This window comes from Takifugu rubripes, chromosome 1 (assembly GCF_901000725.2).
Source record: "Takifugu rubripes chromosome 1, fTakRub1.2, whole genome shotgun sequence".
Classification (NCBI taxonomy): Eukaryota; Metazoa; Chordata; class Actinopteri; order Tetraodontiformes; family Tetraodontidae; genus Takifugu; species Takifugu rubripes.
In genome coordinates, this window is record NC_042285.1 from 25,411,457 (window position 1) to 25,438,179 (window position 26,723).

General features: G+C 44.7%; 3 protein-coding genes, 1 long non-coding RNA gene and 4 other non-coding genes across 11 annotated transcripts; 3 read left to right on the forward strand and 5 right to left on the reverse strand.

The window, feature by feature from the left end:
• On the reverse strand, positions 1 to 25,154 carry LOC115249096 (uncharacterized). The gene is made up of 7 exons (XM_029833410.1): positions 25,087 to 25,154; positions 2,709 to 2,935; positions 2,300 to 2,627; positions 1,401 to 2,202; positions 1,102 to 1,311; positions 671 to 1,011; positions 1 to 519 (listed from the first exon to the last, which is right to left on the reverse strand). The coding sequence occupies exons 2-7, from the start codon at positions 2,828 to 2,830 to the stop codon at positions 154 to 156; spliced, it is 2,169 nt and encodes a 722-aa protein (XP_029689270.1). The 5' UTR covers positions 2,831 to 2,935; positions 25,087 to 25,154; the 3' UTR covers positions 1 to 153.
• Positions 3,440 to 4,750, reverse strand: LOC115249128 (ensconsin-like). The gene is made up of 3 exons (XM_029833488.1): positions 4,042 to 4,750; positions 3,772 to 3,858; positions 3,440 to 3,656 (listed from the first exon to the last, which is right to left on the reverse strand). Exons 1-3 carry the CDS (start codon positions 4,264 to 4,266, stop codon positions 3,462 to 3,464), a joined length of 507 nt encoding a protein of 168 aa, XP_029689348.1. The 5' UTR covers positions 4,267 to 4,750; the 3' UTR covers positions 3,440 to 3,461.
• trnal-cag (transfer RNA leucine (anticodon CAG)) lies at positions 6,391 to 6,473 on the forward strand. The gene has a single exon. It is a non-coding gene; the product is annotated as a tRNA-Leu (tRNA).
• Positions 9,243 to 9,325, reverse strand: trnal-cag (transfer RNA leucine (anticodon CAG)). Its single transcript has one exon. It is a non-coding gene; the product is annotated as a tRNA-Leu (tRNA).
• On the reverse strand, positions 9,775 to 9,857 carry trnal-cag (transfer RNA leucine (anticodon CAG)). Its single transcript has one exon. It is a non-coding gene; the product is annotated as a tRNA-Leu (tRNA).
• trnal-cag (transfer RNA leucine (anticodon CAG)) lies at positions 11,847 to 11,929 on the reverse strand. Its single transcript has one exon. It is a non-coding gene; the product is annotated as a tRNA-Leu (tRNA).
• LOC115249122 (uncharacterized) lies at positions 13,409 to 15,256 on the forward strand. Of its 2 annotated transcripts, XM_029833466.1 has the most exons (3): positions 13,409 to 13,454; positions 13,545 to 13,918; positions 14,070 to 15,256. In XM_029833466.1, exons 2-3 carry the CDS (start codon positions 13,559 to 13,561, stop codon positions 14,700 to 14,702), a joined length of 993 nt encoding a protein of 330 aa, XP_029689326.1. In that variant the 5' UTR covers positions 13,409 to 13,454; positions 13,545 to 13,558; the 3' UTR covers positions 14,703 to 15,256. The 2 variants fall into 2 exon arrangements, with proteins under 2 accessions (XP_029689326.1, XP_029689329.1); XM_029833469.1 differs by having other exon boundaries at positions 13,428 to 13,918.
• LOC105419005 (uncharacterized) lies at positions 19,601 to 22,747 on the forward strand. Of its 3 annotated transcripts, none has more exons than XR_003887814.1 (6): positions 19,601 to 19,771; positions 20,009 to 20,131; positions 20,570 to 20,669; positions 20,759 to 20,886; positions 21,853 to 21,972; positions 22,720 to 22,747. It is a non-coding gene; the product is annotated as an uncharacterized lncRNA (long non-coding RNA). The 3 variants fall into 3 exon arrangements; XR_003887813.1 differs by lacking the exon at positions 22,720 to 22,747 and adding an exon at positions 22,138 to 22,394 and having other exon boundaries at positions 21,853 to 22,060; XR_965954.2 differs by lacking the exon at positions 22,720 to 22,747 and having other exon boundaries at positions 21,853 to 22,394.
• Positions 25,155 to 26,723: the final 1,569 nt, after the last annotated feature.

Sequence of the window (26,723 nt, forward strand, 5' to 3'; positions counted from 1 at the left end):
CAAAGAGTTTTATTTCCCTCCAGAAAATGGGAAAATTGAAATACTTTTGTAAAAAAGATTAACAAACCAATATATATTAACAGAAAAACAATTTTTGTATAAAAATATTCAACTATTTACAACAAAAATCATTCCCAGATGACTATGTACAATTTATTTTGACGTTTTTTTCATTTCTTCCAGCCACTGCTCCTTTGACAAGTGTTCTGTACTCGGACAGAACACTTTGCCCCGGTACTGGCTGTGGCCGGTTTCAGCGTTGCGGAACTCCCCACATCTTTTGCATTTATTTCCACTGACCGTACGGTTATACGGCCTCTTTGATGATGGAAGAGTGGCAGAACCTGGGGTGACGAGGGGACGACCCTGCATAAAGGTCACCGGAAGAACCCATTGAAGCACCCCAGCTGGTGGCAAAAGCTGAGGTACCACAAAAGGTACTGGTGCTGGTGCAGGTGCAGGTGCTGGTGCTATAACAAAGAGCTTCCTTTTTGCTCTTGGTGCATTGTCATCAACAACCTGTGCAAATGATTAAACATTTTAGATAAGAATATAAAGCCTTCACTGACACTGAACATTGACAATAAGTTACGTGACTGTATAAACGGAATGTTTTTAAAAATTGTACAGAGCTATACTCATACATTCTAAATAGCATTCTGTCACCTACCACATCTTCAGCTGCAGCTACAGATGTAGTAGCTGGAGCGCTGGTATGCAGCACAGATGGGTTGGCAGCCACTGATGACCTGGGTGCTGTGATGGTGGGTGTCCAGGGTGCCGGGGACGAGACAACTGATGTGGCCACAGTGGCAGTAGGAGGTATAGAGGGCACAAGGACCTCGACTACTGTCGGATCTTGTGGGAGGTCAGAGAAACCCTCCTCTTCCTCCACGCTGTCCACCACATCATGCTCTTCAATAAGCTGAGCCGTCTCCTCTGAATCGGGGTGCATATCTTGCAGTGCCTGGCCAGTCTGCCTGAAGAGATACTGCATCCCGATGAGCTCTCCTGAAAGAACAATGATTCATACACCGTCAGAAAAATTAATAAAATATTTGAATATTTAGTGACATCACTCATGAGCTCACGTGTGCTTACCGGTGTAACGGGAGGGTGGGCAGAACTCCGGTACCAACTTCCTGCTGAACAGCCTCTGGTAATTGCTGTTCACACAGTGAAGCAGGTCACCAGAGTAACTGCGGAGAGCAGATGACCCAGAGGAGAGGGCTGCAGCATCATGGTCCTGGTTCCACCTGTGCAGCCCTTCCAACAGGTAAATTTGAAAATTTACACTGTTGGCAGAGGTCCCTGGAAATGCATGGTAAAAAAATTAAAATGATGAAAATGTTATTGGATTGGTTTAGATTACACAACACACGAGTCTCTCAGACACACACCTGGAATGAACCGGTTCAGGTGGTGGCGGTGAAAAGACTCCAGAGATGTCGAGCCCCTTGCACATCTATAAATGGGGAGAATCACTCCTCCCTTTGAGAGCTCCCCTGTCTTGATGTACAGAGCAACACCTGGCAGATCCTGGATGCACTTTACGTGCTTCTTCTGGACCCTCCAGATGTGCTCCATCCTCTCGCTGTCAAGCAGGGGAACTCCAAGGGAGTCATTGCCTCTGCTTCCCATCAAGGTATGTAGCAGCTCCTCCACCAGCTGGACGGTGGTCTCCTCCCCACGTGTCCTTCTCCGGCAATGCAGAGTCAGCTCCTCCCTCGACAGATGCTTGTGGATGTCGCCAGTAGGGACAGACGAGCCCTGCGCCCTGAACTGCTGCTCTTTAGCTTCACACAACCGAGCTAAATCAGCAGCATCCCACTCAAATATGCACGCCGATAGACGTGACATAAAAAGCGGATACAGCTGATGAGCATTGGTTGTGCAGCCCACAGCGAGTCGGCGCATAAAGTGCCAGATATCCAGCCTGATGGCAAGTTCTGGCCATCCACTGAATCTGGCACTCAGCTTTGTCTCTCCCAACTGGGCGCAGCAACCACAATCAACATAGAGGAGCACAGGGGGATCCACACCAGCCTCCTGGAATCTTCTCATTAGACCTGCAGCCATCAGGTCCAGGCCTGCTCCCTCCTGAGCGGTCATCACACTCATGAGTATCTGGCCATACTCATTGCCAACTGAAGTCAGCCAGAGTGCTGTCCCCTTTGCTGTCCCTGCCAACTTCTTTGTGATCTGAAACACATAAAATGTATAGGACCTCTGTGATGATTGCAATTATATAATAATATATCTAATGTCAGCAGACACTTTTAGAAATATTTTTATTAACCTTTTTTGTGGAATCCATTTTTAAAATGGATCCGTAAACGGATGTGATCCGGGCCTGGATGTCCTCCATCCTCGTCAGGATGTCCTGGCTGTAAACTGACAGCAGCCACTTACAGCTAGGCACCACAGCAGGTTGTGGAGGCTCAGGGAAGACCGTGGGCAACAGTCCTGGCCGCTGGAGGAAGTCCACACACTCCGTGGTGTACCGTGCCACTCGGTTCAGCCACTCTTCTGTGTGGTTCTCCCTCAGCTGCTTCAGGAGACGAGTCGGACTGTTGCCCAGTCCTCTGTCCCGCAGAAGCCGGATCACCCTTATATCACAAGCGTACCTTGGATATAGATAGAAAACATATCAGTAAGAATATTGTACAAACTTGTGTGTAAGACATGGCGAGAAAGAAAATACTCACTTTCGTGTAAGGATGACCCTAAATTCTGACCGATGTGCCAGGTCCAGTTGTGTGAGCACAGTCTGGCTCCATGACACATGGGAGGATCTACATTTATTGCAGATTAAAGTTTCTGCCACCATGTTGTAGGTCCGATCTACATCCAGAACCTGCCGTGCCCTCTTATGCAGGCCCGCACCAGTTAGTTGGTGCAGCCCACAGCCCTGGTTGGGACAGACCACCTTCACCTTCCACAACTTGTATGGCATCCAGACAAGAAGTGGATGGGCAAAAAAGCGGTCTGGACCTGGAGCCTGATTATACACCCCGCTGGGCTGAGGTGGGAAGTACCAGAGCTTTAGGTGGTCCTGAAGCTCCAGCTTTCCCTTGGGTCCAGTTCGGAAAAGCCGCTTAGAAATCCATTTATGGTCTTCAACCGGCAAGGTCTCTGACCATAAACGGGGCAGCTGATTTCCTGCTGGCGTCCCAAGAGTGGACTCAAGAGGGCTGGAGGCAGCAGTCTATACAAAAGACAAAACAGAACCAAATCAACAAAACGACAATACAGCCGACACTGTTAATAACCACATCTCATGCTCTACACAACATTAAATTAAATCTATTACTTACAGACACAGTGGCAGACACTCCTGAAGAAGACGGGGAACTGTGGACAGGAGCTGGTGGAGTCTGTAGACAAAAGGAAAAGAAGACACTCACATTTGAATCTGATTTTCTGCAATCTGATTATTGTCAATTTTTAAATGTGAATAACTATCCAAATACCATTGCCAGGGTCAACACTGGTGTCCCTCGGACATCGCTGCCTGCAGGGCTTTGCTGCAGGGCAGGAGCAGGAGCAGGAGCAGGAGCAGGAGCAGGAGCAGGAGCAGGAGCAGGAGCAGGGGCAGGGGCAGGAGCAGGAGCAGGAGCAGGAGCTTGAGAGACAGCTGCTGCAGCTGGCTGTCCCTTCATGACGGAGCAGAAGCATCATTACTTAACTCATTGCATTAACTGCACTTTACAAATAAACTAAACTGAAACGAACTCACGCACGCACGCACACACACACACACACTGTTACCTTCTGTACGTGGAACCCACAGATGCAATTTATCATGTCCCCGAACAAGGATCTTTGTCCATGGGACATCTTTGGGCACTTCTCAATCTGAAAACAACAGTAATTTGCTTAAAAGGTTTTTCATACATCTTAAATGATTGCTTCTCTTTTTTAGTAATTACAAATTTACATTATACCACATTTATTCAACCTAGAAATTATAAATCCTTGGAATTAATATAGGGCCCAATTTCTATCAGTATTAATAGTATAATTTAATAAGCTACTTACCTTTTTATACAAATCAAACCATTTTCTTTGTCGGGGGGCTGGCCTGTTGCCCTCCCTTGCAGGCCAGACCCCAGTGCTGGCAAACTGACCAAGGCGAGACATCCACTCTCCGTCTCCCATCGCCTTGTGTGATTTCTTTGCTGCTGCCTTTGATGACATAAATACACAGACATTATTTAAATGCATGCCATCAACATAAACGTATGAGCAGACATTAGGGGTCATGCCCTGAACCCACCGACGGCATCTGCATGAGAGTGTGTGAACATTTGACGCTCAGATCAGCAGCATGTCATGTATTTAACTTTATGGAATGAAAGAGGGCTGCAGCTTTTTTCCTCTCACTCTACTGTATATAATAATTTATACAAACTATAATGTTACTGAACCATTACTGCTAATAAAGTAACGAAACTACAGCGTTGTCAGTAAAGTAAGTGTGAAATAGACTTCCACCCCATCAAAATGTCGCTCCACTGTAGTAGCAGCAGTGGGGGTGGGGGTGGGGGAGTACAGGCCACAACAACGTAATAAAGGAGTTAATACTCCACACCGCAAATATGTCACAAGCGCACACTTTAGCCGGTGGATGACTCTATTGTAGTTTTGCAAAAACCCGTCGACGTATTAGCAACTAGCGGCTAGCGAAGACTCGCGAAACACGAACATATAACACGACATGACAAAGTCGAAAACAACGCTAGTTCTCCCAAATAATATATATCATCGGCCATTTCGTGTGTGTCGCTAAACGCTCACCATGTCAATATTGTTTATTTGCCGCTTTCTGCTAAGAAATGAACGAACAGCGGTTGTGCGCAATTTAATGAGCGAAAAAAAACGAGGAGGCGGGATCAACCTGCCGGTTTTCAATAATTGGGCGCTGTGATTGGTCAACGAGGGGAATTTAGCCGAAGGGGAAGGATCCACCAATCATATTGAGGTATGAAGTTCGACGCTGCGGTGATTGGCTGATCCTGTATAAACGCTGTCAAAATCATGCAGGACGCAGTCTCTCCTGGAGGCCTGGGTTCGAATCCCACTTCTGGCATTATTGTTTTGGCGACCTGTTAACAGAGAGTCACAATATTGTGGTTTACAGCAAGGAGAGGGCGGACATAATAGACTAGATTCGTTTTTTTTAAATTAAATACAGCGAAGAAGTGATTGCATTTTGCTGTCACTCATGTCACTCATTTACTCTTAAAATGTAAATACGTTTTGCGTGTCACACTCCTGTGTGTAGTACAGCGCTGATCCACCAGAGGGCAATCACAAATGTAAACAAAAAATATTGAAAATATTTTTGCAATTGCCTTTCGATTGCCTGTGTTCAGGTCGCAGTCTCCCCTGGGGTCATGGGTTCGAATCCCACCTCTGACATTAGCTTTTGGACTATGCCTGAAGACTAAGAACACAATTCCGAGGAGATCAAAGATCAGCAGCACTCTGTTTAGCTTTAAAATTTGTTAACCTGCTCAGTTTCTTATATTTTAGCAGTGATTCTTTACCATAAATAAAGATTTCAGCTGTGCGGACATTGGAACATTTGTTACATGCAACCACACGTTTAATATAGCCTCTTAATTTTGGGTTGGATTTCTCATTTTCAGAATTATTTTCTGAATTCATGACCAGCTCAAAAGCTGACTTGAAGTCACAACATAACAGGAGGGATAGACTAGCTTTTGCATTTTCTTTGGAAATACAGGGAAGATGTGCATGCATGCTGCTGTCACTAATGTAATGTTTGAAGACATTTTATGATACTGCTGACTGGACTAGATCATATGTTTCAGGTTAGGTAGAAAGCACTGACCAATGTTCGAGAATGAAATAATATTTTTTTTAATGAATCAAATACCGTTAGGCATTCAGGTCATGGTCTGTTGAATGTTGATGCTGAATGATCACTTATACTATTTTTATCAAGTTTGCATGAAAAACTGAGTTTTCGCATTTGCACTTGAAATACAAGGAAGAGGTGCCTTTTTTCCTCTAATTTTCAGAGTATTCAAATGTATTCTGGATAGTTTGACTGTTGTGGTTTTCAGCTACAGCTGACGTTAAACGCGCTGCAACGCATGTCACACTTCTGTGGGCAGTGTTGCACTGAACCACAAGCGTTGCGTGATTGCTCTCTAGTGGATCAATGCTGTACTGCACACGGAAGTGTTCGAATCCCACTTCTGACATCGTTTTTGATATACCAGAAATGTAAAGATAATTTTAGTTATGATATGCCAAAAAAGAAGATTCAGAATGTTTTACTCTTGATGTTTGCTGTTGTGAACACTTCCTAGTGTAGTACAGATGTTAGCCACCAGAGGGAAGTAGCAGAACGAGAAAGTCAGGATGGCCGAGCGGTCTAAGGCGCTGCGTTCAGGTCGCAGTCTCCTCTGGAGGCGTGGGTTCGAATCCCACTTCTGACATTATTATTATTATTATTATTATTATTATTATTTGTGTACGCCAAGAGACTTATCCGTCGCTATCTCTGATGTAAGATGTCTGCGTAGATTCTTTTTTTATAGAGCAGTTCTGGTAAAGAATCCCTGCCAAAAGATAAGAATAGGTGGAAACCACAACAATAAAGGCATCGCGAAAATATATTCTTTATTTTTTGTTTGCATTTTAAGCAATATTTTTGCTCTGAAAATTACAACACTGTCTATAAATGCAGGTAGTCTATTTTATCTGGATGTTTCAGCTAATCAGGGTCCCCTGACAACCGCCCCACAAACTGCGGAAATGTTGGACAGAAGGAACCCAAGGTAGAATTCTGTGTCAACTGGACTGCTTTTCTTCTGTTTGAAGACGTTTCGCCTTCTATCCAGAAGGATGATGTATTTGGAGGCTTTTAAATAGGCCTTTGTGATCTCTGAATACTCTGAGGTCTCGACATATTATGAGTCATTTCCCTTCCCTCTGTAATCAATTAGGTTTCATTTACATGAGGACATTATAAGATGCAGGATGTCACATAATTGTCTGATTTATCTGTTGGTATTGACGTCCAATGTTGCTGATCATTCTCTGCTGAACAATTTTATTAAAAGAAAATAATGACAGTAATGACAGCTCTTCAGAAAGACATTTATTCAACCATGTCAGGTTAGTGTTGGTACCTGCCTTGACTCTGCGTATGTCCAATGAGGTGTGTAGATTCTTCTAATGATTCACTGAATTGCAAAGACAGAGAGGTTTGGCAGGTTGTGTTCAACTACCAACATTCTGTACAACATGTTTTAATTGTAGGTTCTGCTGCAGCAGTGTAGACATTAACCCAGAAGTAGAAGCTAGTATCAATCCTGATGAAGCTATTCCTCTAACTTCTGTCATTAGAAGTTCTCTTAAGATTAATTTAGAGTAAAACTAAAGAATACTATTTGCTGAAGTGGTTTAAATTTTTTCTCTGTTGGAAGCTTTTGTCCCCTGATGGACAAGTGTCGAGGGCAGAAAAGTGCTGGTTTGTCCCAGACATACATAAAAATGTCTCCTTCGATTGGGGACAGTAGAGGGACGTTGTGGTACTTCTCAATCTCTGGAGACAGGTTGTGTCTTTGCAGATGAATGATTTGCGCAGCACACATCTGAAAATGTCTTTGTTTGCTTCCCACGGTTTATTTCACATCCTGATTTGTTTCCTCAAATGCATGAGACAAATCCACACGCTCCGCTGCACATTCAGATGCCGCAGGAGCTTTTATTTGGGCAGAAAATGCAACTTTGAAACTTTCCAGCTGCACTGGCCACAGCTTTCATTTCACTGCAAGTGATTTCCCATCTGAAAGCAAGCATGGATTTGGATTAGTTGAATTTTTTGACACTGTCCACCCTGAAGGCCAAATAATATTCAGCACTTTCTCTCTGTGAGTTCTGCTGTGTGAAAGCCACAATGGCTTTTTTGCTTGTATCACATCTGGGAGACTCTCCAGAAGGAAATGTGTGCTTTCAGGTGGCCCTGCAGCCTCCTCTTGCCCGTAACTTTGGAACATGATTTAACAGCATTTAGCAGCTCTACCGTTCACTTAATCAAACCCTCTGGGTGTTGAGGAAGCTGAGGCAGCACAGATGTTGTTTGCCACGTCGTAAGTCATATTATGGCTTTTCCACAGTTCTGGGAGTGTTTTCTGACATTTGTTTTGGGATTTGTTGATGTTACAGGGTTGTAAGGTTTTGTTTTAAAAAAAATAATAATTTAGACCTTCATTAATTATTGTTGCAATGTCCGTTTAAGAAGGAGTGCTGTTGAACCTGGCTCATAATGGGACGGGCTCATGGTTTTTTTTATCATCTTCACTTTATAGGTTCATTCCAGCCACATTTCTTTCAGAAAGTCTGCATTGGCTTCCTCCATTTGTTTGGACAAGAATGTTCTGGATTTAAGCTTTTCAAATTCACCATGAATTATTATAACTCATGTAGTATTCTTCATTTTAAAAAGCTAATTTTGCAAAACAGTTTTTGTTTAGCCCAGTGTAAGTTATCAACTTTGAAACCAATTATTATTGAAGATATAAAACATTTTTATCGATCTTCTCCCCACAGTTTGTTTGGCAACTTCTCCCTTCACACCAGATTATTCCAAATCTGGCAGGCTGGTATAAACAGGAAGGTAACAGGTCTGATCTGGTTACAGTGACCATCCACCTCGCCTTCTCGCAGCGTCATGTTTCTACTGCAAGGTGGAGCCTACTCACCTCCAAAACTCTGGAGGAACAACCTCCAATTCTACCTTGGCTGCTCCACCATGTTTGTTGCTCACCATGTTACTTTTATTTTGAGTCCCCCAACAACCACCACCACCAGCAGCAGAAGCACTTACCTGGAGTGGAAAATGTTTCATTTGAATGATTCTCCAGCTGTGAGCTGTCTGCTTTGCAGATTTTAACATTTAAACAGTGTCCGATTCATGTCTGTCTTCTCTGTTTTCTTGTTTTGAAAAGATATGCCCTTGCAAATATGGCAGCAACATAGAAAGTGAAAATGAAATTTGACACTGAGGAATTGCAAAGAATTTGCTGTTTTTCTTTTTCCACTTGGATGAAACTTCAGGCTTTCTATACTTCCTTCTTTTATTTGTATTTGATGTATTTGTTCTTGCTGTTCGACTTTAAAAGGCAGCAATTAACCAGTGGATACGTGATATTATTGTGAAATTTTCATAGAGGCTTTTTTTCTTGCAACAGCTACTAAAATGTCAGAAGTGGGATTCGAACCCACGCCTCCAGAGGAGACTGCGACCTGAACGCAGCGCCTTAGACCGCTCGGCCATCCTGACATGGAACCCAGATTTTGAGCTCTCCTGCTCTATGGTCATGAGCTTTGGGTAATGACCGAAAGAACAAGATCACGGGTACACGGGCCGAAATGAGCTTCCTCCGTAGGGTGGCTGGGCTCTCCCTTAGAGATAGGGTGAGAAGCTCTGCCATCTGGGAGGAACTCGGAGTAGACCTGCTGCTCCTCCGCGTTGAGAGGAGCCAGATGAGGTGGCTTGGGCATCTAGTTAGGATGACCCCTGGACGCCTCCCTGGTGAGGTCTTCAGGGCATGTCCCTCTGGTAGGAGACCCCCGGGAAGACCCAGGACACGTTGGAGAGACTATGTCTCTCGACTGGCCTCTTGCTGTTCGACTTTCTGAATTATTTAAAAGGCAGCAATTAACCAGTGGATACGTGATATTATTGTGAAATTTTCATAGAGGCTTTTTTTCTTGCAACAGCTACTAAACTGTCAGAAGTGGGATTCGAACCCACGCCTCCAGAGGAGACTGCGACCTGAACGCAGCGCCTTAGACCCCTCGGCCATCCTGAACCCAGGTTCTGAGCTCTCCTGCTCTATGGTAATGAGCTTTGGGTAATGACCGAAAGAACAAGATCACGGGTACACGGGACAGGACACGTTGGAGAGACTATGTCTCTCGACTGGCCTGGGAACGCCTGGGGATCCCTCCGGATGAGCTGGAAGAGGTAGCTGGGGAGAGGGAAGTCTGGGCTTCTCTTCTTAGGCTGCTGCCCCCGCGACCCGACCCCGGATAAGCGGTAGAAGATGGATGGATGGATGGATGCTCTGTTGGACAAATGCTATATAGCAGCAAACTTTAACTCAGAGACATACCGAGAGACCGCAACAGTAATTGCAACATCTCCTGGCGTGTCCAGGAAACGCCAGCCTGACATATTCTTATTAATGTGGTGCGGTTGCCATCTGGCGGATCATTGCTGTACTGCACATGTCAATTGCAGTGACATATAGGCTTGTGTTTCACGCCAGCTGTCGTGAGAAGGAGCAAGGTGCACATTTGCTGTTGGTAAATTATAAGAGTAAAACTTTCCAGAATACATTCTGAATATTCTTTGTTTAAGTTTCAAGCAATTTTGAACTGAAAATTGCAACGTTGGTCTGTAATATTTGTCTACCCACTTTCATGTCTGATCAGAAACACAATAAAGCATGAGCCAGACCGTGGAGAACCAGTGGCTACTACTGTGTGCCACCTCTTCAGGTTAGGACTCAGCAGTCCACTTACACCTAAAGGAGAGCGGGCACTCCTTTGAGGACAGCCAAGTATGGGTACTGAAAAACCATCATTAAACAGAGATGCTGGGCTATGGCACTTCCTATTACCCACATACAATGCAGTACTCCACTCCTTCCGACAACAAACCAAACGTTCACACCATTTTAGGAGACCTGGTTACTCACCACCATGTGAGCCAGCAGACAAAGGGGAGACACACCAACTGAAACTAGGTTGAACGACCCTGCCAACGACTCTCAGGTGACCACCCAGATCATTAGCACAAGGGCTTTATGGTCCACAAGGGCTATATTTTCAAGCTCTGTCCCCAGCGAGTTCAGAACTGAAGAAGCCTTATGGATAGAAGGCGAAACGTCTTCAAAAGAGAAGAAAAAAAAGTCCAGTTGACAAAGCAAACCACCTTAGATAATTATGACCTGGATGATTGAGAATCTACACAGACATCTAACATCAGACATACACAGGGATGCGTCTCTTGGCGTACAGAAAAAAGTTATCAACTTTTGAGAACTTTTTAAGTTATCAAATCCAAATTTTTGAGACCAATTATTATTGAAGATATAAAACATTTTCATCGATCTTCTCCCCACAGTTTGTTTGGCAACTTCTCCCTTCACACCAGATTATTGCAAAACACTTTGCACATGCAGGCTGGTATAAACAGGAAGGTAACAGGTCTGATCTGGTTACAGTGACCATCCACCTCGCCTTCTCGCAGCGTCATGTTTCTACTGCAAGGTGGAGCCTACTCACCTCCAAAACTCTGGAGGAACAACCTCCAATTCTACCTTGGCTGCTCCACCATGTTTGTTGCTCACCATGTTACTTTTATTTTGAGTCCCCCAACAACCACCACCACCAGCAGCAGAAGCACTTACCTGGAGTGGAAAATGTTTCATTTGAATGATTCTCCAGCTGTGAGCTGTCTGCTTTGCAGATTTTAACATTTAAACAGTGTCCGGTTCATGTCTGTCTTCTCTGTTTTCTTGTTTTGAAAAGATATGCCCTTGCAAATATGGCAGCAACATAGAAAGTGAAAATGAAATTTGACACTGAGGAATAGCAAAAAATTTGCTGTTTTTCTTTTTCCACTTGGATGAAACTTCAGGCTTTGTATACTTCCTTCTTTTATTTGTATTTGATGTATTTGTTCTTGCTGTTCGACTTTCTGAATTATTTAAAAGGCAGCAATTAACCAGTGGATACGCGATATTATTGTGAAATTTTCATACAGGCTTTTTTTCTTGCAACAGCTACTAAAATGTCAGAAGTGGGATTCGAACCCACGCCTCCAGAGGAGACTGCGACCTGAACGCAGCGCCTTAGACCGCTCGGCCATCCTGACATGGAACCCAGGTTCTGAGCTCTCCTGCTCTATGGTAATGAGCTTTGGGTAATGACCAAAAGAACAAGATCACGGGTACACGGGCCGAAATGAGCTTCCTCCGTAGGGTATCGATCTTCTCCCCACAGTTTGTTTGGCAACTTCTCCCTTCACACCAGATTATTGCAAAACACTTTGCACATGCAGGCTGGTATAAACAGGAAGGTAACAGGTCTGATCTGGTTACAGTGACCATCCACCTCGCCTTCTCGCAGCGTCATGTTTCTACTGCAAGGTGGAGCCTACTCATCTCAAAAACTCTGGAGGAACAACCTCCAATTCTACCTTGGCTGCTCCACCATGTTTGTTGCTCACCATGTTACTTTTATTTTGAGTCCCCCAACAACCACCACCACCAGCAGCAGAAGCACTTACCTGGAGTGGAAAATGTTTCATTTGAATGATTCTCCAGCTGTGAGCTGTCTGCTTTGCAGATTTTAACATCTAAACAGTGTCTGATTCATGTCTGTCTTCTTGTTTTGAAAAGATATGCCCTTGCAAATAGGGCAGCAACATAGAAAGTGAAAATGAAATGAAATTTGACACTAAGGAATTGCAAGAAATTTGCATCTGTCAACTGGACTATGTTTCTTCTCTTTGAAGACTTTTCGTCTTCTATCCAGGAGGTGCAACCCGAACGCAGCGCCAGGATCATCCGGGAAGATTTTGACAGCATTTTGACGGGATCAGCTAATCACCGCAGCGCCGAATTTCGGACCTTGGTGGATCCTTCCCCCTTCGGTTGAATTCCCCTCGCTGACCAATCACAGCGCCCAATTTTTGAAAACCGGCAGGTTGATCCCGCCTCCTCGTTTTTTTTCGCTCATTAAATTGCGCGCAACCGCTGTTCATTCATCTCTTAGCAGAAAGCGACAAATAAACAATATTGACATGGTGAGCGTTTAGCGACACACACGAAATGGATGATTATATCATTCGGGAGAACTAGCGTTGTTTTCAATTTTGTCATGTTGTTGTGTTTGTTTACCAACAACTTTATACGTGACGTTTACATGATCCGTTACATGTTCGTGTTTCGCGAGTCTTCGCTAACCACTAGTTCCCCAGACTGGGGATGAGCTGCAGCGAAGTCGGGACCAGGCGGAGAAGTCAGGACCAGGTGAGCAGACAGGAACCAGAAACGCTGAGGCAGAAGCCGTGGTCAGGGACAGAAGGCTGGTGAGTTTACCAGGAGACAGCCGGTGCAGGCAGGTCAGAGGCAAAACGGTTGGGCAACAGGAGGTCAGGCAGGTAAGAAGTGCTGGAGACTCTTGCATGGAAATGCTGAAGAACAATCAGGCAAAGAGTGAGAGTGCAGGGGAGGCTAATAAGCAGGGCTGATTGGGAATAAGCTGCAGCTGTGCTTGCAGGTGAGTGGAGTTGAGCTGATGGGGTGGGAGTGGCTGGCAGGTAGAGTGGAAAATTACTGAGGCAGAGGGACAGGAGGGAACTGGGAGAATGGAGCTGTGACACCCCCGTTACACCGGTAAGCACACATGAGCTCACGAGTGATGTCCCTAAATATTCAAATATTTTATTAATTTTTCTGACGGTGTATGAATCATTGTTATTTCAGGAGAGCTCATCAGGATGCTGTTTCTCTTCAGGCAGACTGGCCAGGCACTGCAAGATATGCACCCCGATTCAGAGGAGACGGTTCAGCTAATTGAAGAGCATGATGTGGTGGACAGCGTGGAGGAAGAGGAGGGTTTCTCTGACCTCCCACAAGATCCGACAGTAGTCGAGGTCCTTGAGCCCTCTATACCTCCTATTGCCACTGTGGCCACATCAGTTGTCTCGTCCCCGGCACCCTGGACACCCACCATCACAGCTCCCAGGCCTTCCACACCGGCAGCTCCAAGCGCCACAGCACCCAGGTCATCAGTGGCTGCCAACCCATCTGTGCTGCATACCAGCGCTCCAGCTACTACATCTGTAGCTGAAGATGTGGTAGGTGACAGAATGCTATTTAGAATGTATGAGTATAGCTCTGTACAATTTTTAAAAACATTATGTTTATACAGTCACGTAACATATTGTCAATGTTCAGTGTCAGTGAAGGCTTTATATTCTTATCTAAAATGTTTTATCATTTGCACAGGTTGTTGATGACAAAAACAGGCCTGGGTACCAGCACGTGGACAGCCTTGGCGAGTACCTGGTGGAGCTTCGGGAGCAGACAGCCCTCTTTTTAAACCGGCAGCAGACCGACAGCATCATCTCCCTGTGGCAGAACCTGCAGGACTATGATAAACAGCAGGTGGTTTATGCTGCACGGCACCAGGGCAGACTGTTGAGAGGCCGATTTAGAACACAAAAGAAGCCCTCAACAACCCCTGGTGTGGAGAGCATCACTCGCTGTACGCTGGGGGCAAGTAGCGTTCCTGCCCAGCGGCCTGACTGCTGCCGGCTGGTTGAGAACATTTTCATAAGGTTGTGCAACCTGCATCCAAGCCCCTTGCAACGTGGCAAGAAGACTGATTCGAGGTGGTCTATAATTCTGAGGGACTACCATCGAATCAGACAGATTGTCACTGGCAATGCGCTTGTGATGCAGGATACAGACATTCAACTGGTTGAGGTGAACCAGAACACCCTCATCCAGTGGCACAACCGAAGGCAAAAAGGACTGGAGCTCTCCATGAGGCTGCAGGGCGCTGTCCTGCCTACAGCCCTCCCAGTGTCCACACAGCCTCTTCAGGAGGCAAGAGTGCTCCCTGCGGAGCCCATGTAAGCACGGGAGGAGCTCCAGTACCAGCTGCCTCTCAGTATGGCAGGCCAGGCACAGCAAAGAGCAAAAAGGAAGCTCTTTGCTATAGCCCCAGCACCAGTACCTACACCAGTACCTTTTGTGGTACCTCAGCTTTTGCCACCAGCTGGGGTGCTTCAATAGGTTCTACCGGTGACCTTTTATGCAGGGTCCCCTCATCATCCCAGGTTCTGCCATCATTCTTCCATCAAAGAGGCCGTATAAGTGTACAGACAGCGGAAATAAATGCAAAAGATGTGGGGAGTTCCGTAACGCTGAAACCCGGCCACAGCCAGTACCGGGGCAAAGTGTTCTGTCCCAGTACGGGGCAAAGTGTTCTGTCCCAGTACAGAACACTTGTCAAAGGAGCAGTGGCTGGAAGAACTGGAAAAAAAAGTCAAAACAATTTGTAAATAGTCATTTGGAAATAATTTGTTGTAAATAGTAATATTTTTATACAATAACTGTTCTGTTAATATATATTTTTTTTTTTTTACAAAAGTATTTCTATTTTCCCATTTTCTGGAGGGAAATGAAACTCCTTGACAATCAAAAGTGTTTTTTTTTTAACAGTATGCTGATGTTTCCAAGGTCACCGGTTTAAATCCCTCCCGTGGCCGTCCAAAGAAATAAAACAAAGATTAAAAATACATATTTCTCATCAGACAGCCAGGAATATATAAATATGGGCACTAAAGCCCCCTTTATCTCTTCTTTTCCACTTTTTCTCCTTTTTTCTCTCCCCCCTTCTTCCCCATCTTCAATCCGGAACGCCGGGATCGTCCGCAAAGATTTTGACAGCATTTTGATGGGATCAGCCAATCACCGGAGCTACGAATTTCGGACCTCAATATGATTGGTGGATTCTTCCCCCTTCGTCTAAATTCCCCTCACTGACCAATTACAGCGCTCAATTTTTGACGACCAGCAGGTTGATCCCGCCTCCTTGTTTTTTTTCCCCGCTTATTAAATTGCGCAGAACCGCTGTTCGTTCATCTCTTAGTAGAAAGCGGCAAATAAACAATACTGACATGGTGAGTGTTTAGCGACACATACGAAATGGCCAATTATATCATTCGGGAGAAATGATATAAAAAATAATGATGATAAAACAGGCTGCTCAGTCTTGTCTTTACAGAACTGATTTGCATAGGCCGGCCACCTCCCTGCAGAACCCCCACCCACCCCCGGAGTTTTTGCACAAGACCACACCTCCATACACCACCCTGCACACCGCCTCTCTCCTTATTCGCATTAAAAGCTGCAGACAAGTAATTTGCACGTCACAAGAAAGACTTATTGTGGAACTGGCTTGCAGTGGCAATAATTCTGCACCATGGGTAAATTTGGGTCGAGACCTCAGACGGAGTATTCAGAGATCACGAAGGCCTATTCGAAAGCCTCCAAATACATCATCTCATGGGAACTTTAAATGTGAGCTGCACTTGCCTGTACTTCAAAATAAAACAGACAAATTTATTCCGTAAAGGAGCTGCCATGGCTTTTATTTTGAAAGTCAGCTATGTGCCATAACTGAGTTTATTGCATTTGATTTAGAGCAACTCTGTGATGTCACAAGTCTCTCTATATAATAATGTATAGTGTAGGTTTACCTTTGATCAAAGCCCATTGGCATTGATCTTTGGAAGGTCAAAGTCCCACCAGAATCTGGAAGATCACTAAAATATGTTCTTTGGCCAATTATCAACAATTCCTGAAAATTTCATTTAAATCCGTTCATAGCATTTGGAGTTATTTTATATACAGATATCAACACAAAGGGACAGCAGCTGGTACACAATCTTCTAAAAGGTTACAATATAATTCCTATTCTCTTTATAACATGAAAAAAAGAGATCAAATAAACATTAAAGCTACTTTCTCTTCTAAGTTATGCCTTTCATCATCAAATCAAAGATACTTTCTATACTTAGTTATCACCAACAGCATTATTGGAAATTCAGACTATAATCATATTCATTGAACGTATTTGTGATCTGGGGCTAATGCAAGCTTGAGGTTGGTTTAACGTCTTGGTAGTGAGATCCTCTTGATAATTTACAAAAGGACACCCTGTAATCAGCCCCTTCATTTAATGCACACAAGCTTGTTCCTATTCTCTTTGTTTTTATGGTGTATGCATGACATCAATACATGAACATATGATAAATATTAAAGCTGCTATTAAGCAGAACCTGGCTGCATTTGTTTCTGCCAATCTTAATAATGTGGCTAACATCCCTATGCTGCTCTCCTCACAGATATGTCGAACATACCATCTGCTCAACCCACAGGAGGAAGCCACTTGGTTCCTGGAAACCTGCTTTACTCTAAGTCCACCACTTACCTGGTGCAGTCCATTCTTGGAGAGGGCTCATTTGGCATTGTTGCCAAATGCAGGATGAGAGACAACAAAAAGGTTGCTGTCAAAATGATTAATAAAAACAAATCTTGAAAAACCAAATGATGCGAGAGGTGAGTGGCAGTCACTGTATGGAATCTCCCCCACCATCACCCACCCACCCTATGCACAGGGTTTAATCAAATGAAAACCTGTTTCCACAGGTAACAACCCTTAATAAACTGCAAAAGTTGGACGTTGACAAGTGCAACATAGTGCGGTTTTACACAACGTTTACTGACGGGATTCAACTTCCTTGTGTTTGAACACCTGGACAGGAGTCTGTATGGCTTTGTCAAGCAGCGACCTTTTCACCATCTCCTGCTGAAGGCAATCAGCATGATTGTCCAGCAGGTATTTACTACTGTGTTCCTATCTCCTTTAATCATTATTAATAGAATCTACCCATCGTTCCTGTCTTACCATCACCTCATGCCTTCACAGCTGGCGGCTCCACTGGAAACCTTAAAGTCCATTGGAGTGATGCACTGTGACATCAGTCTGCCTAATGTGATGCTGGTTAATCATGAAAAAGAGCCTTTCCGAGTCAAGCTAATAGACTTTGGGCTGGCCCATGAGGTGTCATATGTCCCACAGGGCTCAACCATACAGAAGTGTAATTACAGGTCACTAACTAGAGCATGTTTTAAATTCAGCAGATGAGTGATTAAGTTTTGGGGCAAACAGCCTCATTCCTGTCACCATTTGACCTTGCAGGGCTCCAGAGGTCATGCTGGGTCTGCCCCTGACAGAGGCTATAGACATGTGGTCCCTGGGCTGCTTGGCTGTACCTTGGTGTCAGACTGTATCCTGGAAAAATGGAGAAGGAGATGGCAAGTACTTGCTATTTTCCCGTTTCTGTTTATTGCACATGGTTTCATTTATTTTATTAAGTTTCGGGGGTTTTGCGGTTTATTGATAGTTTTCATCAAATTATTTTGAAGCTTTGAAAATTCGAAATCAACATTTTGTTTCACTTACAGATGAACTACATGCTGAAGACATAGGGTCAACCATCAGACATGCAGCTCAATGCTGGTGTGAAAACTCAACTTTACTTTGAGGAAGATTCTCAAGGTTCCTGGAAACTCAAGGTATTGGTATTTAAACATTTTTGTGTTTGTGAACGGTGCACAAACACAAAAATGTTTTAATACCAATACTTTACTTGTTTTCACCTCCAAACTCTTCTGCCCTGTTGACAAAGGAAAATTACAAAACTGAACAAGAGCTGCGCAGGATCAAGAGAAGGAAAAATATCTTCTCTGGATGACCTCAGACAGGTTCGTGTTTTCAAGGTATCTTACTGAACACCTGAATGGCCTTTCTTGTTCCTCCATCTATCTTCTATTACTGCTTCCCTGTGGGGGCAGGCTGGAGCCTGTTCCAGCTGCCTTCTGGTGACTTCCGAGCTGTAATTTTAATTTGTTTTATTTGTCATTCCAGGACTTAAAGGAAGGTGGAGAAAAGAGGGATATCCTCCTTTTTGTAAACATACTGAAGAAGATGCTTCAGCTTGATCCTACCGGAAGGCTTACACCTTCTGAAGCTCTAAAGCATAAATTTGTCACCCTTCTTGTCCCCCTGAGAACCTCGTAAGTTAATTGTTGCAGCGTTGACCTCCAAACCTCAAAGATAATATTTTACATGAAGTCATTTATGAAATGTTTTGTATTTTTTCTGCAGAGGTCAGTCCTGTGATGAGTCCAGGTGTGCTTACCCAGCACCATCTACTGGCAAAACAAACACGGTGAGCCCACAGCCCAGTCCAGAGTCCATGGCGGTGACTCACCCTAAATCGGACAGAAAACGACAACTTGAAAACAAAGTTACCGGTGAGATTTCTCAGGCTCCAAAAAGAGCCAAACTGTCAGCTCATGCTACCTCTGCTGTGAACCTGAGCAAGAAAGACCACATCAGGGGGTCAAACCGCAAGAGGAATCTAGTTTGTAGTGGAGCTGATGGGACCAAACGAGCCAGGGTTGAGCATCATCTACCCTTTGATTCTGTATCGATTAAAAATGTAGGCGGTAAAAGGAAGAACGCTCATAATGAGGAAGGAAGTATTGATGACAGATCTGATCAAGAAGAGGTTCTCTATGACAGCCAAAAACAAGTAATCTGTCAAAAACAACTTATCAGCATTCAGGACGATTTGACAGCAAGGAGAAGAGCCCCTTTCATGGAACAACTGTCAACATTCTGTCAACAGTCCATGGGATCTCCTGGAACTATTTCCATTTTAAATTTTCTAATTTGGCCATTTCTGTTATTCTGTCTACATGTGAATGTTGTCTACTGACTACTAAAGTGTTGTACAATAAACCAGATATTAAAACAGCTTGAAACCACAAAAGCGTTCTTGTATTATTCAGTTTCCAGTATTCCATGAGACTCTTACTGTTGTGGTTCGCTTTTCTGGTTGTCACTCAGACTTCTCACCTCCTCCTCTAATGCGCGAGCGGCATTTAGGGGCGGGCCGATCTCCGAGGGCGCTGAGCCTCTGGCGCACCTGCAGCTCGTTCCGCCTAAATTGGCTCCTACCTAAGCTCTCCCCTCTTTGTCTCCTGTGCCGGATTGTTGCTCATGCTTCAGTACCTATCTCCAGCTCCCAGAGATCACCAGCCCTTCGCCTCGCTTATTCTCTCAAGTAGTAAGTTTTTCAGTGCCTAGTCACGGCTTTCCGTTGTACTTTTCCTCGACGGTTTTTTCCCCCATTTTATGGTGGTTTTTCGTTCGCTTCTCTGTTGCTACTTTCTTAGAGTTTTTGTTGTTACTTGGTTCGATCGTTTGGATTTTTGTCAGTAAAGAACCTTTTGTTTTGCACTCTGCATGTGGGTCCTGGCCTCTTAACTCGCCCGTAACAGTTACACTCATTTCACTTCTTCAGTAATCAGAGAAGGCTTCATTACCAGAGACCTACAAGGCCTGGAAATTTTCTGCCTCCGTAGGCAGAACGGCCCTGCTTGTGGTCGCGGGGGCTTGGATGAAACGCTTGCTATTATATCACAGCGTAAGTGTCACTTTTGACTACTTGGTCATGTGTTTTTTCTGGGAGGGCTGCAGTGTTTGATTTCATATTAAATACATTGGTTGAACTTAAACTGGATTGGTTGGGCTCTGTCAGTGGGTCATGAAGATAAATAGTCTGTTCCTCACCTGAATGGCATTACATGTATCATGAGGTAATATTATTCTGGGTTTTGTAATCTTCAACTAACCAAATCACCCTAATGTAGTTTATAGCTTTAAAATAAAGATCCCACAGGCACTAATTGGGCACAGTGGTGATGTTTCAATAAAATAACTGTTCAATTATAATTACCTGCAAGACAATTGTTGCTATGTATTAGTGTTAATAGTATTTGCAGTATTTCACTCTTTTGATCACTTAATTTACATGTACTAGTGCTGGGCAAATGATTTCTTGATGGTTTCTGTCACTCTTCAGCTTCCCCCTGCTGCTGCTGCCTCAACATGCATTGTTGGCCAGAGCACACCTGCATCCACTGGTGATTCACCAGTGTCAAATCCTGCATGCATGTTCTGTGGTAAATTAAGCCTCAATCATTTTCTTGCACTTATTTAAGTCTAACTTGCGTATGTCTGACTGACTCATTGGGTGCGCTGTATGTTTCAGGTACCCTCTGTTGTTCCAGAAACGGCCCATGCGGGTGACACATCACTCTTCCTCCTCCACAGGGAAGTCCAGTCAGCTCTACTGATGTCTCAACTGCTTCAACAAGGTGGAGGATAACTACTTCAATGGTAAATTTACATACTGTCATTAAGTGTCTTTTAGTCAAAGTTACTTACTCCAAATGTTCTTGAAACATAAAAACATCTTATGACATGATGCAACATTTTGCCTCTTTCCAAGGCTTTTGATTTTGATATGTTTTGTATTAAATTTGAAAGATCAAGCTTTGGTAGAAAACATGTGAGCTGCAGAGCCAAACCTGAATTTTTATTTTTTTGATGAAAATGGCTATATTAAATGTGTTCACGACAGCAGAATATGACTTGAATGTGCCATCACGTCTTGGCTTAAATGTCAAAGGACACTAATTATTTTAGGTAGTATTGACAATATTTCATTGTATAGGGTAAAATATTGCATTTTAATAAAATGACCGCTGAATGTATTTCTGATGGGTTAAAACAATTAAATGGACCTGGCCACTTTTCCCGGCGACCAGTTCGTAATTAAATGACGCCGTTGTCCAAATACTAACGTTAAATTGAGTGCACTACATAGTTCACTCAATCCATGTCCCCCATGTAGTGAATAGGGAACCAGTGTGTTTGGTTTGGGAAACAGCCCTTGATCAGCTGCTTACGGAGCTCATGAGCGGCAAGGGGAAGGATGCACTGCGTGTTCCTCTTGACACTGTCAGGATGCAGCACATCTGGTGCATCCAAAGGCAGCATGTGAGGTGCATCCAGGACCCTCCTGGTGGTGCATCATACACGGAGACTGGGGGCACTAGAAAGGGAGGAGTGGTATTACATTTCACTGTGCCAGTGTTTCCACATCTCTGGAATCGTTTCACTGCTATTTGGATTGATTCATTCCAGGTTTGTGCTAAATGTTTTACCAATGATAAAAGAATTTGTTGGCCTATGGGCCACAGTGATTTTGGGTTCTAACCATTACCTTATAGTGTTTGTGTAAAACTCTTCACTTCACATTTATCAGGAATCTCTTACACTTTGCTTCCTTTACTTTTCAAGGGAACAGTGTGAACCTGCTGAACTGCCACATCTACCTTTTTGGAAGGACTCAGTCCCTGGAATCAAGACCGGGCCGCTGCTGTCACAGCTGAACCTTCAAATTTGAACCAACTCCCCTGTGTACGTGCGCGTTGTGTGAACAGCAACTACGAGAAGGTGTTTGGCAGTAAGCCTTTTCCAGGGTTTTCACCACCTGCAAACTATACAGGTAGTGTCGAATATGCCTGTGTGCAGTGTGTGAGTTTGGGATGGTTCTGTTCAAAATTTCCTGATGTAATTTCTCAGGGGAACTCATTGGGGTGCAGTACTTGCTGAGGCAGAATAATGAACCTCTACAAGACATGCACCCCAATTCTGAGGAGACATCCCAGTTGCTGGAGGAGTTGGATGTTGAGGAGCCAAAAGATGCAGATGAGGGATTTTTTTTTATTTTATTTTTTTTTTTTTTTGGGGAGATGGGAAGCTACACTTGCTGATCTGATGGTTTCAGATCCCATCACAGAAATCCAAGAAGCTGGGGAACAATAGTCCAAAATTGATGAAGAGAGGAAAGGGGGGGGGGGGGGAGAAGGAAAGAGAAAGGGGGTTATTGTGCCCATATTTATATATTCCTGGCTGTCTGAGAAAAGTGTTTTTTGGATGACCGCAGGAGGGATTTGAACTGATGACCTTGGAAACATCAGCATACTGTCAAAAAACCCACTTGATTGTCAAGTTTTATTTCCCACTAGAAAATAGAAATACTTTGGTAAATTAACAAACCAATATATTAACAGAAAAACAACTCTTATATAGAAATATTTAACTATTTACAACAAATTATTCCCTTTTGACTATTTACAAATTATTATTTTTTGCTTCTTCCAGCCACTGCTCCTTTGACAAGTGTTCTGTACTCAGACAGAATACTTTGCCCCAGTACTGGCTGTGGCCGGTTTCAGCGCTTTCATCCACGCTGACCGTACGGGTGACAAGGGGACGACCGTGCATAAAGGTCACCGGTACCCATTGATGCACCCCAGCTGGCGAAAGCTAAGGTGCTGGGGCTATAGCAAAGAGCTTCCTTTTTGCTCTTTGCTGTGCCTGGCCTGCTGCACTGAGGCAGCTGGTACTGGAGCTCCTCCCGTGCTTGCATGGGCTCCGCCGGGCGCACTCTCGCCTCCTGAAGAGGCTGTGTGGACACTGGGAGGGCTGTAGGCAGGACAGTGCCCTGTCGCCTCACGGAGAGCTCCAGTCCTTTTTGCCTCCGGTTGTGCCACTGGATGAGGGTGTTCTGGTTCACCTCAACCAGTTGAATGTCTGTATCCTGCATCACAAGCGCATTGCCAGTGACAATCTGTCTGATTCGATGGTAGTCCCTAAGAATGAAAGACCACCTCGAATCAGTCTTCTTACCACGTTTCAAGGGGCTTGGATGCAGGTTGCACAACCTTATGAAAATGTTCTCAAACAGCCGGCAGCAGTCAGGCCACTGAGCAGGAACGCTACTTGCGTGATACTCTCCACACCAGGGGTTGTTGAGGGCTTCTTAGGTGTTCTAAATCGGCCTCTCAACAGTCTGCCCTGGTGCCATGCAGCATAAACCACCTGCTGTTTGTCATAGTCCTGCAGGTTCTGCCACAGGGAGATGATGGTGTCAGTTTGCTGTGGGTTTAAAAAGAGGGCTGTCTGCTCCCGAAGCTCCACCAGGTACTCGCCAAGGCTGTCCACGTGCTGGTACCCAGGCCTGTTTTTGTCATCAACAACCTGTGCAAATGATTAAACATTTTAGATAAAAATTTGGTCAGTGGCAGTAGGAGGTAGAGAGGGCTCAAGGACCTCAACTACTGTCAGATCTTCTGGGAGGTCAGAGAAACCCTCCTCTTCCTCCATGCTGTCCACCACATCATGCTCTTCGATTTGCTGAGCTGAATCCGGGTGCATATCTTGCAGTGCCTGGCCAGTCTGCCTGAAGAGATACTGCATCCCGATGAGCTCTCCTGAAATAACAATAATTCATTCATAAATTAATAAAATATTTAGTGACATCACTCATGAGCTCACGTGTGCTTACTGGTGTAACGGGAGGCTGGGCAGAACTCTGGTGCCAACTTCCTGCTGAACAGCCTCTGGTAATTGCTGTTCACACAGTGAAGCAGGTCACCAGAGTAACTGCAGAGAGCAGATGACCCAGAGGAGAGGGCTGCAGCACCACGGTCCTGGTTCCATCTGTCCAGCCCTTCCAACAGCCATATCCAGCCTGATGGCAAGGTCTGGCCATCCACTGAATCTGGCCCTCAGCTTTGTCTCTACCAACTGTGCGCAGCAACCACAATCAACATAGCGTAGCGCAGGGGGATCCACACCAGCCTCCTGGAATCTTCTCATTAGACCTGCAGCCATCAGGTCCAGGCCTTCTCCCTCCTGAGCGGTCAACACACTCATGAGTATCTGGCCATGCTCATTGCCAACTGAAGTCAGCCAGAGTGCTGTCCCCTCTGCTGTCCCTGCCAACTTCTTTGTGATCTGAAACACATAAAATGTATAGGACCTCTGTGATGATTGCAATTATATAATATATCTAATGTCAGCAGACAGTTTTAGAAATATTTTTATTAACCTTTTTGTGGAATCCATTTTTAAAATGGATCCGTAAACGGATGTGATCCGGGCCTGGATGTCCTCCATCCTCGTCAGGATGTCCTGGCTGTAAACTGACAGCAGCCACTTACAGCTAGGCACCACAGCAGGTGGTGGAGGCTCAGGGAAGACCGTGGGCAACAGTCCTGGCCGCTGGAGGAAGTCCACACACTCCGTGGTGTACCGTGCCACTCGGTTCAGCCACTCTTCTGTGTGGTTCTCCCTCAGCTGCTTCAGGAGACGAGTCGGACTGTTGCCCAGTCCTCTGTCCCGCAGAAGCCGGATCACCCTTATATCACAAGCGTACCTTGGATATAGATAGAAAACATATCAGTAAGAATATTGTACAAACTTGTGTGTAAGACATGGCGAGAAAGAAAATACTCACTTTCGTGTAAGGATGACCCTAAATTCTGACCGATGTGCCAGGTCCAGCTGTGTGAGCACAGTCTGGCTCCATGACACATGGGAGGATCTACATTTATTGCAGATTAAAGTTTCTGCCACCATGTTGTAGGTCCGATCTACATCCAGAACCTGCTGTGCCCTCTTATGCAGGCCCGCACCAGTTAGTTGGTGCAGCCCACAGCCCTGGTTGGGACAGACCACCTTCACCTTCCACAACTTGTGGAATTTAAGTGAGGGAGTGCTGTGACGGATGACGCCCAGACTCTTAACTTGAGGGGAGGGGGGAGACCAAGGAGGTGTCAATGGGAATGGAGAAACTGGCAACTTTTGAGAGTGATGATTTTGTCCCTACGAGGAGCACTTCAGTTTTATCACTGTTTAATTTAAGGAAGTTGGATGAGAACCGGTAAAAAGGAGTGTTTGGGGTCTCCAGGAATTTAGCTGGTTTAGAGCGGCAAGATGTGGGATGTTGGTGTCCAAATTAAAGAACACGAATACAGATGTCCAGGTTATGGATTATGATTTATTCTGCTGTGGTCTGCAACAACACAGCAAGCACACATCAAATACACAAACACAATCAAATGAGCAACACCGCAAATGAAGCAGTACAGTTCAATTCTCATTTATCCCACAACAAATCACCTAACACAAGACATTTCGATATTATTAGCTTGAACACACATTAACATAACATAAAGTTAGCTTATACACAACTAAATAAGTACAACTATGCACTGCCAACTCCTTACCTTATGGCATTCACACACAGCAATAAACCACAGGAGCACAGGCAAATGAAGAAAAATGGGCAAAAAAGGTGAAATTATCTCAGCGTAGCTGCATCTGAATGGACACGCACTCTCTACAGTTGCATCGGGGTGGATAATTAACTAATTAAAGTACGCATGCACAGACGGCAGTGGTGCGTTCAAGAGTGTCGGACATCTGTGTTGCATTCGAGAGCATCGGAAATATGAAACTTCAAGGAAAACTAAATAACAATGAATAATACATACTACTTAGATAAACTCTAACAGTATATAATAATATAAACAGTGTGGGCTTTCGAACAACCGGGCTTTGATTTCAGCTAAGCAGGTGGGGAGGGAGGAGGGTGGGAGTGAGGAGTTAGGCGAGCTTGAAAGGTACAGTGGAGTGTCGTCTGCATAACAGTGATATTGGATGTTGAATTTGCGGAAGATGGCACCAAGGGGAAGAAGATGGATGATGAATAGCAAGGGTCCCAGGACTGAGCCCTGTGGCACGCCTAAAGTGACTGCGGAGAGGTTGGACTTGAATGATTTGAGCTGGATGAACTGTGTGCGGCCTGAGAGGTACGAATGGAACCACTGAATGGGGGTCTTGGCAAGGCCGATGGAGGAGAGTCTACGGAGTAGAATGGGGTGGGAGATGGTGTCGAATGCTGCAGTAAGGTCGAGGAGGATGAGGATGGAAAGTGAACCAGAGTCAGCTGCAGTGAGAAGATCGTTGGTTATTTTTATGAGAGCAGTTTCAGTGCTGTGGCGGGGGCTTTTTTCAGGATTGGGATGATGCCTGCCGTTTTGAGGGATGAGGGAACAGTTCCAGTCGAAAGTGATGATTTAATGATGGCAGAAATGAGGGGGAGCACAGCAGGGAGGCAAGATTTGACCAGATTGGTGGGTAGGGGATCCAGCTGACATGTTGAGGGTTTGGATTTCTGGATAAGAGCATCGATGTCAAGATTTTTAGGGAGAAGAAAACTGGAGAATTGATGACGGTGAGGCAGATTAGTTGGTGGGCTGGGAGGAGGTCCGGGTTGGAGAGCGGGAAGTGAGCCTGTGTCTAGGTGATAGTGAATG

Coding starts and splice junctions, on each gene's coding strand:
- LOC115249122 (XM_029833466.1), top strand. CDS start 13,559: ATGCTGTTTCTCTTCAGGCAGACTGGCCAGGCACTGCAAGATATGCAC. Junction 13,919..14,069: donor CATCTGTAGCTGAAGATGTG/GTAGGTGACAGA, acceptor TCATTTGCACAG/GTTGTTGATGACAAAAACAG.
- LOC115249128 (XM_029833488.1), bottom strand. CDS start 4,266: ATGACCCCTAATGTCTGCTCATACGTTTATGTTGATGGCATGCATTTA. Junction 3,859..4,041: donor GGTTTGATTTGTATAAAAAG/GTAAGTAGCTTA, acceptor TGTTGTTTTCAG/ATTGAGAAGTGCCCAAAGAT. Junction 3,657..3,771: donor GTGGGTTCCACGTACAGAAG/GTAACAGTGTGT, acceptor TCCGTCATGAAG/GGACAGCCAGCTGCAGCAGC.
- LOC115249096 (XM_029833410.1), bottom strand. CDS start 2,830: ATGGTGGCAGAAACTTTAATCTGCAATAAATGTAGATCCTCCCATGTG. Junction 2,628..2,708: donor AGGGTCATCCTTACACGAAA/GTGAGTATTTTC, acceptor TCTATATCCAAG/GTACGCTTGTGATATAAGGG. Junction 520..670: donor TAGCTGCAGCTGAAGATGTG/GTAGGTGACAGA, acceptor TCATTTGCACAG/GTTGTTGATGACAATGCACC.